General features: G+C 38.5%; 1 protein-coding gene across 3 annotated transcripts in view; it reads right to left on the reverse strand.

Moving 5' to 3' along the window:
• Positions 1-14,526, reverse strand: part of PDE3B (phosphodiesterase 3B) — a 221,748-nt gene that overhangs the window by 38,840 nt on the left and 168,382 nt on the right. For all 3 annotated transcript variants that reach the window (XM_054441644.2, XM_063671133.1, XM_054441643.2), the window contains 2 exons: positions 9,694-9,901; positions 8,878-8,951 (listed from right to left, as the gene is read on the reverse strand). In XM_054441644.2, the coding sequence (XP_054297619.2) occupies positions 8,878-8,951; positions 9,694-9,901 (282 nt within the window). The remainder of the gene's footprint in view (positions 1-8,877; positions 8,952-9,693; positions 9,902-14,526) is intronic.

Consider the following 14,526-nt stretch of genomic DNA (forward strand, 5'->3'; position numbering starts at 1 on the left):
GCTTGTTTTTGTTGGCTTTGTCAAAGATCAAATGGTTGTAGGCATGTGGCCTTATTTCTGGGCTCTCTATTCTGTCCCATTGGTCTATGTGTCTGTTTTTGTACTAGTACCATGCTATTTTGTTACTGTAGTTCTGTAGTATACTTTGAAATCAGGTAATATGATGCCTCCAGCTTTGTTCTTTTTGCTTAGGATTGCCTTGGCTACTCAGGCTCTTTTTTGGTTCCATATGAATTTTAAAATAGCTTTTTCTAGTTTTGTGATGAATTTCATTGGTAGTTTGTTAAGAATAATACTGAATCTATAAATTGCTTTGGGCAGTATGACCATTTTAATGATATTGATTCTTCCTATCCATGAGCACAGAATGTTTTTCCATTTGTTTGTGTCATCTCTGCTTTCTTTGAGCAGTGTTTTGTAATTCTCATTGTAGAGGTCTTTAACCTCCCTGATTAGCTGTATTCCTAGGTATTTTATTCTTTTTGTGGCAATTGTAAATGGGATTGTGTTCCTGGTTTGGCTCTTGGTTTGGCTGTGTTAGTGTATAGGAATGCTAGTTATTTCTGTTCATTGATTTTGTATCCTGAAACTCTGCTGAAGTTACTCATTAGCTTAAGGAGCTTTTGGGCCGAGTCTTTGGGGTCTTCTAGATATAGAATCATGTCTGCAAACAGGGATAGTTTGACCTCCTCTCTTCCTATTTGGATGCCCTTTATTTCTTTCTCTTGCCTGATTACTGTGGTCAAGACTTCCAACACTATGTTGGATAGGAGTGGTGAGAGAGGGCATCCTTGTCTTGTGCCCGTTTTCAAGGGGAATGCTTCCAGCTTTTGCCCATTCAGTATGATGTTGGCTGTGGGTTTCTCCTAGATGGTTCTTATTATTTTGAGGTATGTTCCTTCAATACCTAGTTTATTGAGTTTTTAACATGAAGGGATGTTGAATTTTATCAAAAGCCTTTTTCTGCATCTATTGAGATAATCATGTGGCTTTTGTCTTTAGTTCTGTTTATGTGATGAATCAGGTTTACTGATTTGCATATGTTGAACCAAACTTGCATCCTAGGGATGAAGCCTATTTGATCATGGTGGATTGGCTTTTAGATGTGCTGCTGAATTTGGTTTGCAAGTATTTTGTTGAGGATTTTTGCATTAATTTTCATCAAGGATATTGGCTTGAGGTTTTGTTTTTTTCTTGTGTCTCTGCTACGTTTTGGTATCAGAATGATGCTGGCCTCACAGAATGGGTTGGGGAGGAGTCCTTCCTCATTTTTTTGTAATATTTTCAGTCCTTCCTCTTCAGTTTTTTGTAATACTACTTTCAGTATAAATAGTACCAGCTCTTCTTTGTACATCTGGTAGGATGTGGCTGTGAATCCATCTGGTCCTGGGCTTTTTTTATTTTTATTTATTTTTTTTGGTTGGTGGGCTATTTATTACAGATTCCGTTTTGGAGCTTCTGATTGGTCTATTCAGGGAATCCATGTCTTCCTGGTTCAGTCTTGGGAGGGGTTAGGTGTACAGGAATTTATCCATCTCTTCTAGGTTTTCTAGTTTGTGTGTAAAGAGGTGTTCATAGTAGTCTCTGATGGTTGTATTTCTGTGGGGTCAGTGGTACCACCCCCTTTGTCATTTCTAATTGTGTTTATTTGGATCTTCTCTCTTTTCTTCTGTATTTGTCTAGCTAGCAGCCTATTTATCTTACTAATTTTTTCAAAAAATCAACTCCTGGTTTCATTCATCTTTTGGATGGTGTTTTTGTGTCTCAATCACCTTCAGTTCAGCTCTGATTTTGGCTATTTCTTGTTTTCTGTCAGCTTTGGGGTTGGTTTGCTCTCTCTTCTCTAGTTATTTTAGTGGTGATATTAGGTTGTTAATTTGGGATCTCTCTAACTTTTTGATATGGGTGTTTAGTGCTATAAATTTCCCTCTTAACACTGCCTTGGCTGTGTCCCAGAGATTTTGTAGGTTGTATCTTTGTTCTCATTCATATTAAAAAAAGTCTTGATTTCTGCCTTAATTTCATTATTTGCCCAAAAGTCATTCAGGAGCAAGTTGTTTACTTTCCATGTAATTGCATGGTTTTGAGTGGTTTTTTTTAGTCTTGATTTCTATCTTTATTGCACTGTGGTCCAGCAGTATGTTTGGCATGACTTCAGTTCTTTTACATTTACTGAGGATTGTCTGATTGATTTTAGAATATGTACCATGTGGCAATGAGAAAAATGTACATTCTGTTGTTTTTAAGTGGAGAGTTCTGTAGAGGTCTATCAGATCCATTTGGTCCCATATTGAGTTCAGGTCCTGAATATCTTTGTTAATTTTCTGCCTCAGTGACCTAATACTGTCAGTGGAGTGTTGAAGTCTCTCACTATTACTGTGTGGGAGTCTAAGACACTTTGTAGATCTCTAAGAACTTGCTTTATAAATCTGGGTACTCCTGTGTTGGGTGAATATATATTTAGAATAGTTAGGCCTTATTGAATTGAACCCTTTACCATTATGTAATGCCCTTCTTTGCCTTTTTTGATCTTTGTTGGTTTAAAGTCTGTTTTGTCTGAAATTAGGATTGCAACCTCTGCTTTTTCCTGATTTCCAATTGCTTGGTAGATTTTCCTCCATCCCTTTATTTTGAGCCTATGGGTGTCACTGCCTGTGAAATAGGTCTCTTGAAGACAGCGTATCATTGGGTCTTACTTTTTTTAAAATCCAGTTTGCCACTCTATGCCTTTTAAATGGGGCATTTAGCCCATTTACACTCAAGGTTAGTATTGATGTGTGTGGATTTGTTCCTGTCATTGTGCTGTTACCTGGTTATTAAGCCAGCTTGTGTGGTAGCTTTACATCACTGGGTCTGTGTACTTAACTGTGTTTTTTTGTATTGCCTGGTAATGGTTCTTCCTTTCATATTTAGTGCTTTTTCAAGATCTCTTTTAAGTGGGTCTGGTAGTAACAAATGGTAGTAACAAACTTCCTCAGCATTTGCTTATCTGAAAAGGATCTTATTTCTCCTTCACTGAGGAAGCTTAGTTTGGCTGGATATGAAATTCTTGAAGTTTTTTTTTTTTTTTTTTTTTTTTTAAGAATGTTGAATATAGGAGCCCAAGCTCTTCTGGTTTGTAGGGTTTCTGCTGAGATGTCCACTGTTAGCGTGATCGGGTTCCCCTCATAGGTGACCTGCCCTTTCTTTCTAGCTGCCTTTAACATTCTTTCCTTGATTTCAAACTTGGAAAATCTGATGATTATCATCTTGGGGATGATCTTCTTGAGTAAAATCTTGCACGAGTTCTCTGTATTTCCTGAGTTTGCGTGCTGGCCTCTCTAGCAAGGTTGGGGAAGTTTTCATGGATGATACCCTGAAATATGTTTTCCAGGTTGTTTGCTTTCTCCTGTCAGGGATGTCAATGATGTGTAGATCTGGCCTCTTTACATAATCCCATATTTCTAGAGGTTTTTCTCATTCCTTTTCATTCTTTTTAAAATAATTTTTGTCTTACTTTCTTATTTCAGAGAGTCAGTCTTCAAGTTTCAAGATTCTTTCCTCAGCTTGGTCTCTTCTGCTGTACTTGCAATTGCATCATAAAATTCTTGTAGTGTGTTTTTCAGCTCTATCAGATCAGTTAGGTTCCTTTTCTTACTGGCTATTTCATCTGTCAGCTCCTGTACCATTTTATTGTGATTCTTAGTTTTGTTGAATTGGGTTTTGCCAGTCTCCTGATCTTGATTATCTTTGTTCCTATCCATATTCTGAATTCTATTTCTGTCATTTCAGCCAGCTCAGCCTGGTTAAGAACTAGTGTGGTTGTTTGGAGGTCATAAGATACTGACCATTTAGGTTGCTGGAGTTCTTGCATTGGTTCTTTCTTATCTCTGCATGTGGCTGTTCCTTTAACTGCTGGGCTGCCTCTGATTGATGTGGTCAGACAGGGACAGCGTGTTTGTGCTAGAGTACCAGGCTGAGAGGAGAAGTGAGGACCAGGACCTATGTGGAGAACAGTCCGGCCACTTTTCTGTGCTCAGAGCCCCACTCTGTGCTCAGGTATGGACCAGCTAGCCCCTGGTCCCCACAGATTCTCCAAAGCCTGAAGACAGCAGAGCCTAAGGCTGTGAGACAGCAAAGATAGCAACCCACCCCTCCCACTGGGAGCTCTGTCCCAGGGAGTTACAGAACTGCTACTGGCTTGATAGCCTGGAGGTGAGGGTAGCTGGAGACCCAGGCCAGGAGGACCTGCCCGGTGAAGAGATATGAGATTGGAAACCCATGTAACAAACAATCTGGTCACTTTTCTGTATGGCTGCTGCAGTATGCTGGGGGTACACTCCAGTACCTAGTCACCTTGGTTTATCTAGCACCTGAAGGTGTCAACAGTGAAGGGTGTGAAACAGCAAAGATGGCAGTCCTCCTATCCCTCTGGGAGCTCCATCCCAGGGAGGTTTGAAACTGCTGCTGGCCAGAAAACACCAGCAGAGATGGCTGGACACCCTAGTTGGGAGGTCCCACCCAGTGAGGAGAAACAGGATTGAGGAACTGTGTGAAAAAGCAGTCTGGCCACTTTTTTGTAGAACAGTTGGGCTGTGCTGGGGGTCTGCTGCAGCCCCCAGTCACTTTGGACTCTCCAAATCCCAAAGGCAACAATGGTTAAGGCTGCAAAACAGCAAAGATGGCAGCTTGCCCCTCCCTCTGGGAACTCCGTCCCAGCAAAGTTTGAAACTGTTGCTGGACAGAAAACACCAGCAGGGGTAGTTGTAGACCTTGGTCACAAGATTCTGCCCAGTGAAAAGAAATGAGATCTGGGACCCATGTGAAAAAGCAGTCTAGCTGCTTTCCCATAGAGCTACTGTGCTGTGGTGAGAGATGGCTCCAGTACCTAGTCACCTTGGACTTCCTAGAGCCAGAAGGCAACAATGGCTAAGGCTGTGAAACAGCAAAGATGGCAGCCTGTCCCTTCCCCTGAGAGCACTATCCCAGGGAGGCTCAGAACCACTGCCAGCTGAAAAACAGTGGCAAGCATGGCTGGTTACCTTGGCCCTGCCCAGTGAGGAGAAGAGGGGTCAGGGACCCACATAAAAAAGCAAGCTGGCTGCATTTTTGTAGGGTGGTTACACTGAAGGCAACAATGGCTAAGGCTGCAAAACAGCAAAGATGGTAGCCTACCCCTCCCTCTGGGAGCTCCATCAACACTGCTACCAGTGGCTGGCTGGAGTTCCAAGCTAGTGGTCTTATCCTGCAAGATGCTGTGGACATGGGACCTGAAGACCATTGCTGCTCAGACCCCTGAATTCAGCTACTTCTTAGGGGTCTGTATGGGGGTCTAACCTCCTACTTTGCCAAGTTGCAGCTGCTTTTGCCTAGAAACCCAAATATCTATAGCTCCTGGGGCTCCGCATGTGCCTGAGCACCTACTCTGCCAAGATGCCACAGAGCTCTGCATATCAGACTGCAAGCCCTGGTGCAGTGGGTTTACGAGGAGGGTCTCCTCCTGACCCAAGGGTTGCAAAGACCTATGGGAGAAGCATGGGTCCCCAGGGTTGCTCACTTACTCATGCTTCCCTGGGTGAGGGAGGCTCCCCTGGCTCGGTGTCACTCCCAGGTGGGCAGTCATCCTGCCTTGCTTTTCTACATTCTCTGTGGGTTGTTTTCTTGATGAATCCCAATATGTGTACATGGATGTTTCAGTTGAAGGTGCTGTATGTACTCACCCCTTCTATTTCTCTCCATGACAGCAGTGCACATTAGCTGCTTCTAGTTGGCCATTTTGGCCAGCCTCTTATTTTGTTTCTGGATCTGGGTGCTGATTATATGATAATTACATGCTATAAGCTGAATATGTAGAGTTTTGTTTGTTTTTTTGTAAAAAGAGATCTTGGCCAGGCACAACAGCTCATACCTATAATCCTAGTGCTTTGGGAGGCCAAGGTGGGAGGATCACTTGAAGCCAAAAGTTTGGGACTAGCCTGGGCAACAGAGCGAGTTCTCATCTCTACAAAAAAAAATTTTTTTAATTAGCCGGGCATGGTGGCCCATGCCTGTAGTCCCAACTACTCAGAAGACCGAGGAGGGAAGATTGCTTGAGCCCAGGAGTTGGAAGCTGCAGTGAGCCATGATTGTGCCACTGTACTCTCTAGCCTGGGTGACAGAGTAAGACCCTGTCTCAAAAAAAAAAAAAAAAACAAAAAACTTAAGAGTAATCATTGGAGTTGAGTTTCAGAAAACTAGGTTCAAATCCTGATTTTCGCACTTAATAATGGCAAGCTTTCTCCCCTGTAAAATTTGGATAATAATACCTGTCTTACAAGATGTTATACATAATAGGTGATTAATAAATGTCAGTATAATCTCAACTTAATACAATGAATATACCAATCATTAATTGATTAGATGATGATCTGGAAGTATCACTGTTTAGAAAATATTATTTTTTCCAAATGAAAAACATTTAGTCTAAGAAATTAAATTTAGACTATTCAAGTATTCTTGGCAAGTTAAGGCAATAACTACAATGATATTCTAAAATAGCAGTTAATCTAAAAATTGTTTGCACTTGAGGTATATTACATAATTTACTTTTTAATGATATGAACTCCTAATAACTGTTATCTTACAGATAATCATAAAAATAGGTGAGGTAAATGAAGCATTTCTTTTCTAAAGATGTCCACAACACTATCTCTTGTCCCAAACACTTTTCTGAAATGTATTCTTGTCACTCCTCTATCAAGACAGAGCATTTATTTACCAACCCTCTGGAATCTCAACAGGCCTCATGACTGCTCTGATAACAGAATATGGCAGAAGTGACACTCTGTTCTGAGTTCAGCCATTAACTGAACTGGTAGTTTCCACGTCCTACTCTCTTGGAATGCTGCCAACAAACTGGAAGAAGCCCATGGAGGGGTCATATTTAGATGGACTGGTCAATAGCCAACAGGCACATGAGTAATCCATCTTGGAAATTCTGCCCAATCAGTCCTTCAGATAACTGCTTCCCCAACCAATATCTGACTGCACTGACTGCAATCTCATCAAAGTCCTCAGGTGAGAATCTCCCAGTTGAGGCTAGTCCACCCAAAGAAATATGTCACTTAATAAATTATTGTTCCTTTTAAAAACTTTATTGAGTATAAATTACATACCATTAAAATCTACCCATTGTAAAATGGCTTAGTTCAGGCTGCTATAATTGGATACTACAGACTGAGTGGCTTATAAAAAAATAGGAATTTATTTCTCACAGTTAGGGAAGCTGGACGTCTGATATCAGGGTGCCAGCCTGGCCAAGTTCCAGTGAGGGCCCTCTTCCAGGTTGCAGACTACTGATTTCACATTGTATCCTCACATGGTGGGAAAGAGGGCTAGAGAGTTTTCTGGGGTTCTTTTATAAGGGAATTAATCCCATTCATGAAGGATCCACCTTCATGACCTAATTACCTCCCAAAGGCTTTACCTCCCAATACCATCATATCGGGGTATAGGATTTCGACACATGAATTTTTGGAGGAACACAAACATCCAGCCCACAAGTGTACAATTTAACAATTTTAGTATATTTGCAGTTATCAACAATCATTACAATCCAATTTTAGAACATTCTCAACACCCCCACCCAAAATGTTCCTTCATGCCTATTTATAGTTAATCCCTATTCTCACTTTATGCAACAACTGTTCTGATTATTGTCTCTATAAATTTGTCTTTCAAGAATTTCATATAAATGTAATCATATAATATATGATCTTTTGAGCCTGGCTTCTTTCACTTAGAATAATGTTTTGAAGTTCATCTATGTTGCAGCATGTATCAGAAGTTTATTCCTTTAATTGCTGAACTGAATTCCCTTGTAATGATATACAAAAAAAAAAGAATGAGGTGGGAAGTGTTCCCTCCTCTTCTATTTTTTGGAAGAGTTTGTGAAGAATTAGTCTTTTTATTTTATTTGTTAACAATCCTTTAAAATGTAAAAAACAAAAAACTATTAAATTGCACACTTTAAAAGGGTAAGTTTTATGGTATGTAAAGGGATTGAGAAGAGCCTATAATCCCTGAAAAGGCTTATCTATTTTTGGTTTAACTCTTTTCTTAGGGTACAACACTTTAGAGTTTATCAAGTTATCCATACCATAGCAAGCCTTCAACTCTAGTCTCTGTCTTCCTAGTCCCATGAAGCTGCTAATAAAATTGCTCATTCTATCAGTCATTGGTCTCTGTGGAACTGGCATACACTCTTTTGATAGCCCCAAACTCCAGGCTCACTTTCTTGGAGTTCTATCTTCCAACAGATCTTGTACTGGTGATTCATAAGGTTTTTTTAGTTCTTCAATGGCTTCAAGTAGATTTAAAAAAAAATAATAATTCGTCCACATTTTCTAGCTGCCCTCAGGGGAAATGTTGGTCTGAGTTACTTAGTTAACTACTACTGGTAGTTTGAGTCATCAAATTTTAAGGTTATAAAACAACTATAATTTCATCAACACAATATTTCTTGTATGAGGATACAAAATATTTCAGAATGATATAATTAACCACACTTTAAAACAACTCCTCTTTATTCCATAAAAAATTTATGCAAAATCTTTTGGATTTAGATTGTGCAGAACAAATTTCAATGTTTAATATAAATAATTCCACTATTTATAAACAATAGACATAACCTAAGAAGACTACATTCATTTGTATGGGACATTTTTATTCTTTGAATTACTTTCACCATCTATTACTTATAATTTGTTCTAAATAAGTCCTCTGTGAAGTGGGTAAAAAATAATAATCTTAATTTTAAAGATGGATAAACTGAAGTTAAACTCATTCATTTTCCCATTCTAAAAATCACTGTAAGAAATTTCTCTTAAACTCAAAAACATATGACTTTTGTAATCTCACCTGACTTTCCACTGCAGCAATCTGTACCATCTGATTCAGATGTTGAAACATATTTCAGCATTTGATGTCCACAGCTTATAGAATAAAATAGATAAACATATATGGTAAATGAGGTACAAGTTTTTTACCTGAACACAATTAGAAAATCTGTTTAATTTTTAACCAAGATCCCAACTGCAACACATCCTAATATTCCAATCTCTCTATAAAGTTAAAAGGCTTTAACCTAGAAAGTATCTGTGTGTCCTTGAAGGAAACAAAATATTTTTGAAAAGTCAACATTGGATCTGAGGTAAACCCTTACTATTAGTAAAGCAGACATAAGATCAAACACCATTTACCGGGTACTATGAATAGGTACTAAAGTAGTGTGTACTAAAATAATTTAATATTTACTAAGATCTTAGGATGGGTAGAATACCATTATATTTTACCTTAGATGGAGACCATTTAATTTAAAAAATTAATAACCACTAAAATGAGAAGATATTTATTTAGAATAAAAACTACTAGATAAATAAGAAAAAGAATATAGGCTGAATCCACTATCTAGTTATAACGTAGAACTAGAAAACTGGTAATACTTTATTAAAATACAGTAAAGTCCTCAATATCGTCGATAAGTTTTTGAAAACTGACATTTTAAGTGAAACAACTTACAGCACATCTTCAAATAATGTCATTTCATTATAACACTGAAAAAAACTATGGTCATTTAGCTTAAAGCTGGAGTTTCCAAGAACCTATCCAAAATGTTGAGGACTTAACTGTAATCAACATTTTGAAACAGAAATAATAAACAGTTGGGAAACTTACCTGTTACACAGATTGCTATCAGAATTTCTAAGCTGCTGATAAAAATCTGGAGTATTAGGTGTATTGCCCAGAGATCTCTGCAAGATAACGCTTGGCTTGTTAAGAAAATCAGCAGTATCAGGAAATTCTACGGGTGATCGATTAGTTAGAGAGCCAGTAGACACTGGTCCATGGTTAGAATTCACAGGACTCAGACTGGACAAAACACCTTTAAAAATTAAAAGAAAGGAGATAGATAAATAAGAATTATTTATGTGTGTATGTTTATTAAATATATTTGTGTTTTTATGGATTTTTTCCTTATTTAAAAAAAGCAGATTATTTACAAATAAATTATAAATTCCTGCCTGGGGCCTCACGATATTCTAGAAACTTAAGCAATATTTGCCATATTTGTCATGATCAATGGCTGTTGGGTAAACACCCCTTGTTGGGTAAATATCTACATTTATAATAGGTAAATGTGAACAGTATGACTAAAACATACATACTGTACGGCAGAAATTTTCCTAATTCCTATTGGTCTTTAACTTTCACCTATGTGTCTCTATCAGATTGATTATCCACAAGAGCAAAGCATCTCTACCAAATTTTATTGAATTGTTTTCAATTCAATAAAATTAAATTTTATTTAAATTCTCTTTTTTTGTGTGTGAGATGGGGTCTCATTCCATTGCCCAGGCTGGAGTCCAGTGGCACGATCATGGCTCACTGCAGACTCAACCTCCTGGGCTCAACTGATCCTCTGGCCTTCAAGACTACAGGCACAGGCCACCGTGCCCGGCTAATTTACATATTTTTCTGTAGAGACAGGGTTTCAAGATGTTGCCCAGGCTGGTCTCAAACACCTGGGCTCAAGTGATCCTCCTGCCTCAGCCTCCCAAAATGCTGGGATTACAAGCTTAAGCCACTGCATGTGGCCAAAGAACTAAAATTTTTTTTTTTTTTAATTATACTTTAAGTTCTAAGGTACATGTGCACAACGTGCAGGTTTGTTGCATATGTATACATGTGCCATGTTGGTGTGCTGCACCCATTAACTCGTCATTTACATTAGGTATATCTCCTAATGCTATCATCCCTCCCCTCTCCCCCCACCCCACTATAGGCCCCGGTGTGTGATGTTCCCCACCCTGTGTCCAAGTGTTCTCATTGTTCAATTCCCACCTATGAGTGAGAACATATGGTGTTTGGTTTTCTGTCCTTGTGACAGCTTGCTCAGAATGATGGTTTCCAGCTTCATCCATGTCCCTACAAAGGACATGAACTCATCCTTTTTTATGGCTGCATAGTATTCCATGGTGTATATGTGCCACATTTTCTTAATCCAGTCTATCATTGATGGACATGTGGATTGGTTCCAAGTCTTTGCTACTGTGAACAGTGCCACAATAAACACATGTGTGCATGTGTCTTTACAGCAGCATGACTTATAATCCTTTGGGTATATACCCAGTAATGGGATGGCTGGGTCAAAAGGTATTTCTAGTTCTAGATCCTTGAGGAATTGCCACACTGTCTTCCACAATGGTTGAACTAGTTTATAGTCCCACCAACAGTGTAAAAGTAAGAAGTAAAATTCTTAATAGCATTTAAGCAAGTTGAGAATAACATCATATGCTAATGCAATGTCAGATCGCTTTAAAAATTACATGAAAATATTTCCAGCTCATTCATTCATTCAACAAATATTTAGAGCTTACTATATGCTGGAAAATATACTGGTTTTCACAATGGAGAAAAAGATACCATCCCTGAAATTCAACGAAGCTAGAGTGTAGTGAAGAATACAAACAAGTGCTAAGTGCTTAATAAGGGAACAAAACAGAGTGCTTCAGGAACACATAAGATGAGTCTATAATTCTGTCTATTTATTCCAGAAAACTCTGCTGAGTGCCTCAAACTAAAGCAGTGTGGGTATATCTGGAAAGACACAGGCAGATTTATAACCTTATTTGAAAATAAAGACCCAAGTAAAGTCTCATTCAGAAACGAAAACAAGTAACAGTCATTAAGGAGGTACAATATTTTCAGGCATAGTGGTAAACACTTATGGATGTGTGCGATGGTGTCAACTTGGTTATGGTGCTCAGTTGTTTATTCAAACACTAGTATAGATGTTGTTGTGAAGATATTTTTCAGATGTGATTAACATTTAAATCGATAAACTTTGAGTAAAGCAGATTAATTTCCATAACATGGGTGGGCCTCATCCAATTAGCTTAGGGCCTTACAAGAAAAGACTGAGGTCTCACAAAGAGGAAAAAATTTTGTCTCGGGTTCAAGACTGCAACATTAACCCTGCTGGAATTTTCAGCCTGCCAGCCTGTCCTGAAAATTTCCTACTTGCTTGCCTTGCAAGCCCTCACAATTGTGTGAGCCAATCCCTTAAAACAAACTTTCTCTCTCTCTTTCTCTGCGTGTGTGTGTGTGTGTGTGCGTGTGTATAAATATAATGTTCTTTATCTTTTGCCAATCTGATGGTAAATAAAAGAGCACTGTACCTTTACTTTTTAATTTCCTCATTACTAATAAGGTTAAGCACATTTCATGTTTATATGCCATTTGTATAGTTTTTTTCTGAAATGCTTGTTCAAGTCTTTTGCTAATTTTTCTATTGGCTTGTGGTGATGGACACACTCTAAGGTATTTCCATTAACGCTTCCCCCTGGTGTTCATGTCGTTGTGTAGAAAACACCTGTGACTAGCTTCTTATCAAAAGAAAGATGACAGGATGTCACCCCTATGATTATGTTTCATTATGAATTCCATCTTGCTAGAGACTCTAGAGATTCTCCTTGCTAGCTCCATGAAGTAAGCAGCCATACTGAGGAAGACCATGTGACAAAAAACTATGGGCAGCCTCTACAAACTGTGAGTGGCCTCCAGCCAATAGCCATCAAGAACCCAGAGTCAACAAGAATCCACAACCAACAGAAATGAATTCTGAGGACAACCTGAATGAGCTTGGCGGCCGATTCATTCCCAGCTGATTCTCCAGATGAGAACAAGGTAGAGCCAACATCTTTTGAGACTTATGACACCTTAAGCAGAGGACTCAGCTGTGTGTGGACTCTTGCACAAAAGCTGCTACATTTGCTGTAATCTGATATGCAGCAACAGAAAATGAATAGTTGTCCATAATTCTTCCACTGACAAACTTCTTTATACAGCTGAATTCTAGTTCCTTCTCAGATGTCATTACTATTTTCAATTCTTTTTATATGACTTTTTTTTTTTTTTTGATGGAGTCTCACTCTATCGCCCAGGCGGGAGTGCAGTGGTGCACTCTGGGCTCACTGCAGCCTCCGTCTCCTGGGTTCAAGCAATTCTCCTGCCTCAGCCTCCCAAATAGCTGGGATTACAGGCACCCGCCACTACACCTGGCTTTTTTTTTTCTTTTTTTGAGATGGAGTCTTGCTCAGTTGCCCAGGCTGGAGTGCAGTGGCATGATCTCAGATCTCAGCTCACTGCAAGCTCCGTCTCCCGGGTTCATGCCATTCTCCTGCCTCAGCTTCCCGAGTAGTTGGGACTACAGGTGCCCGCCACCACGCCCAGCTAATTTTTTTGTGTTTTTAGTAGAGATGGGGTCTTACCATGTTGACCAGGCTGGCCTTGAACTCCTGACCTCAAATGATCCACCAGCCTCAGCCTCCCAAAGTGCTGAGATTACAGGCGTGAGCCACCACGCCTGGCCTTTATATGACTTTTTTCAGTAAAGAGGTTATTAATTTTCATGTAGTCAAATTTATTCATCTAATCCCATATGGTAAGTATTTTTATGTCTTGTTACGGAAATTTTTCCCTAAAGTCATGGAGTATAGCAGCACTGCATATTTTTTATTAAATTTATCTCTAGGTAATTGGTGGCTTTTGATGCTGTGGTAAATGGTGTTTTAAATTTCATTTTCAACCATTTTCTGATAGTATAGAGTAATACAATTAATTTTTCTGTACAATTAAAATATTGCAAAATTTACTTATTAATTCTATTACTATATTTTTAGAGCCTTCTAGATTTTCCATATATACAAAATGGGTTTATATCTTCCTTTCCAATATTTATTCCTTTTCTTTATCTTGTCTTCATTCATTGTCTAGAAATTACAGGATAATGTTGGAGATAAGTGTTTACAGTGAACATCTTTATCTTGTTTCCAAAGTCAGGAGAAAAATGTTCAGTATTTCATTATGTATTATGTTTGAAAAACATTTTTGATAGATACATTATCAGATTAAAAATGTACCCTCTATTCCCAATTTGCTTATTTTTTATCATAATTATCAAATTTATCAAATGAACATACATGAAAAGCTTTCTCTGTACCAATTAAGATGACCATATGATTATTCTCTTCTATTCTATTAATGCAGTGAATTTTCAAAGGTTAAACAGACTTTATATTCCTTTAATAATACTTCCCAACATGGACATTATGGTATTATCATTTTAATATATTACTCAATTATATGTGTAACTTTTTGTTTAGGATTTTTGTATCTATATTCACAACAGATGTTGGCCTCTAATTTTCTTGTAATATCCTTGTCAGGTTTCGATATTAGGGTTATGCTGGCCTCATAAGAAACCGGTGTTTCCTCCTTCCCTTTTCAGTGAAAGAGTTGTGTAAGATTGGCTGTGGTAAGCAGAATAATCACCCCCAAAGATGCCCATATCCTAAACCACAGAACCTATATGTTAGATTGCATGGTAAAGGGATATTTAAATTGCAAATGGCCTTAAGGCTGCTGATCAGCTAACCTTGAGATGGGCAGATTATCCTGGATTATATAGTTGTGCTCAATGTAATGACAAGGGTTCTCGTCATTACA

This window comes from Pongo pygmaeus, chromosome 9 (genome assembly GCF_028885625.2).
Source record: "Pongo pygmaeus isolate AG05252 chromosome 9, NHGRI_mPonPyg2-v2.0_pri, whole genome shotgun sequence".
In the NCBI taxonomy this organism is placed as follows: Eukaryota; Metazoa; Chordata; class Mammalia; order Primates; family Hominidae; genus Pongo; species Pongo pygmaeus.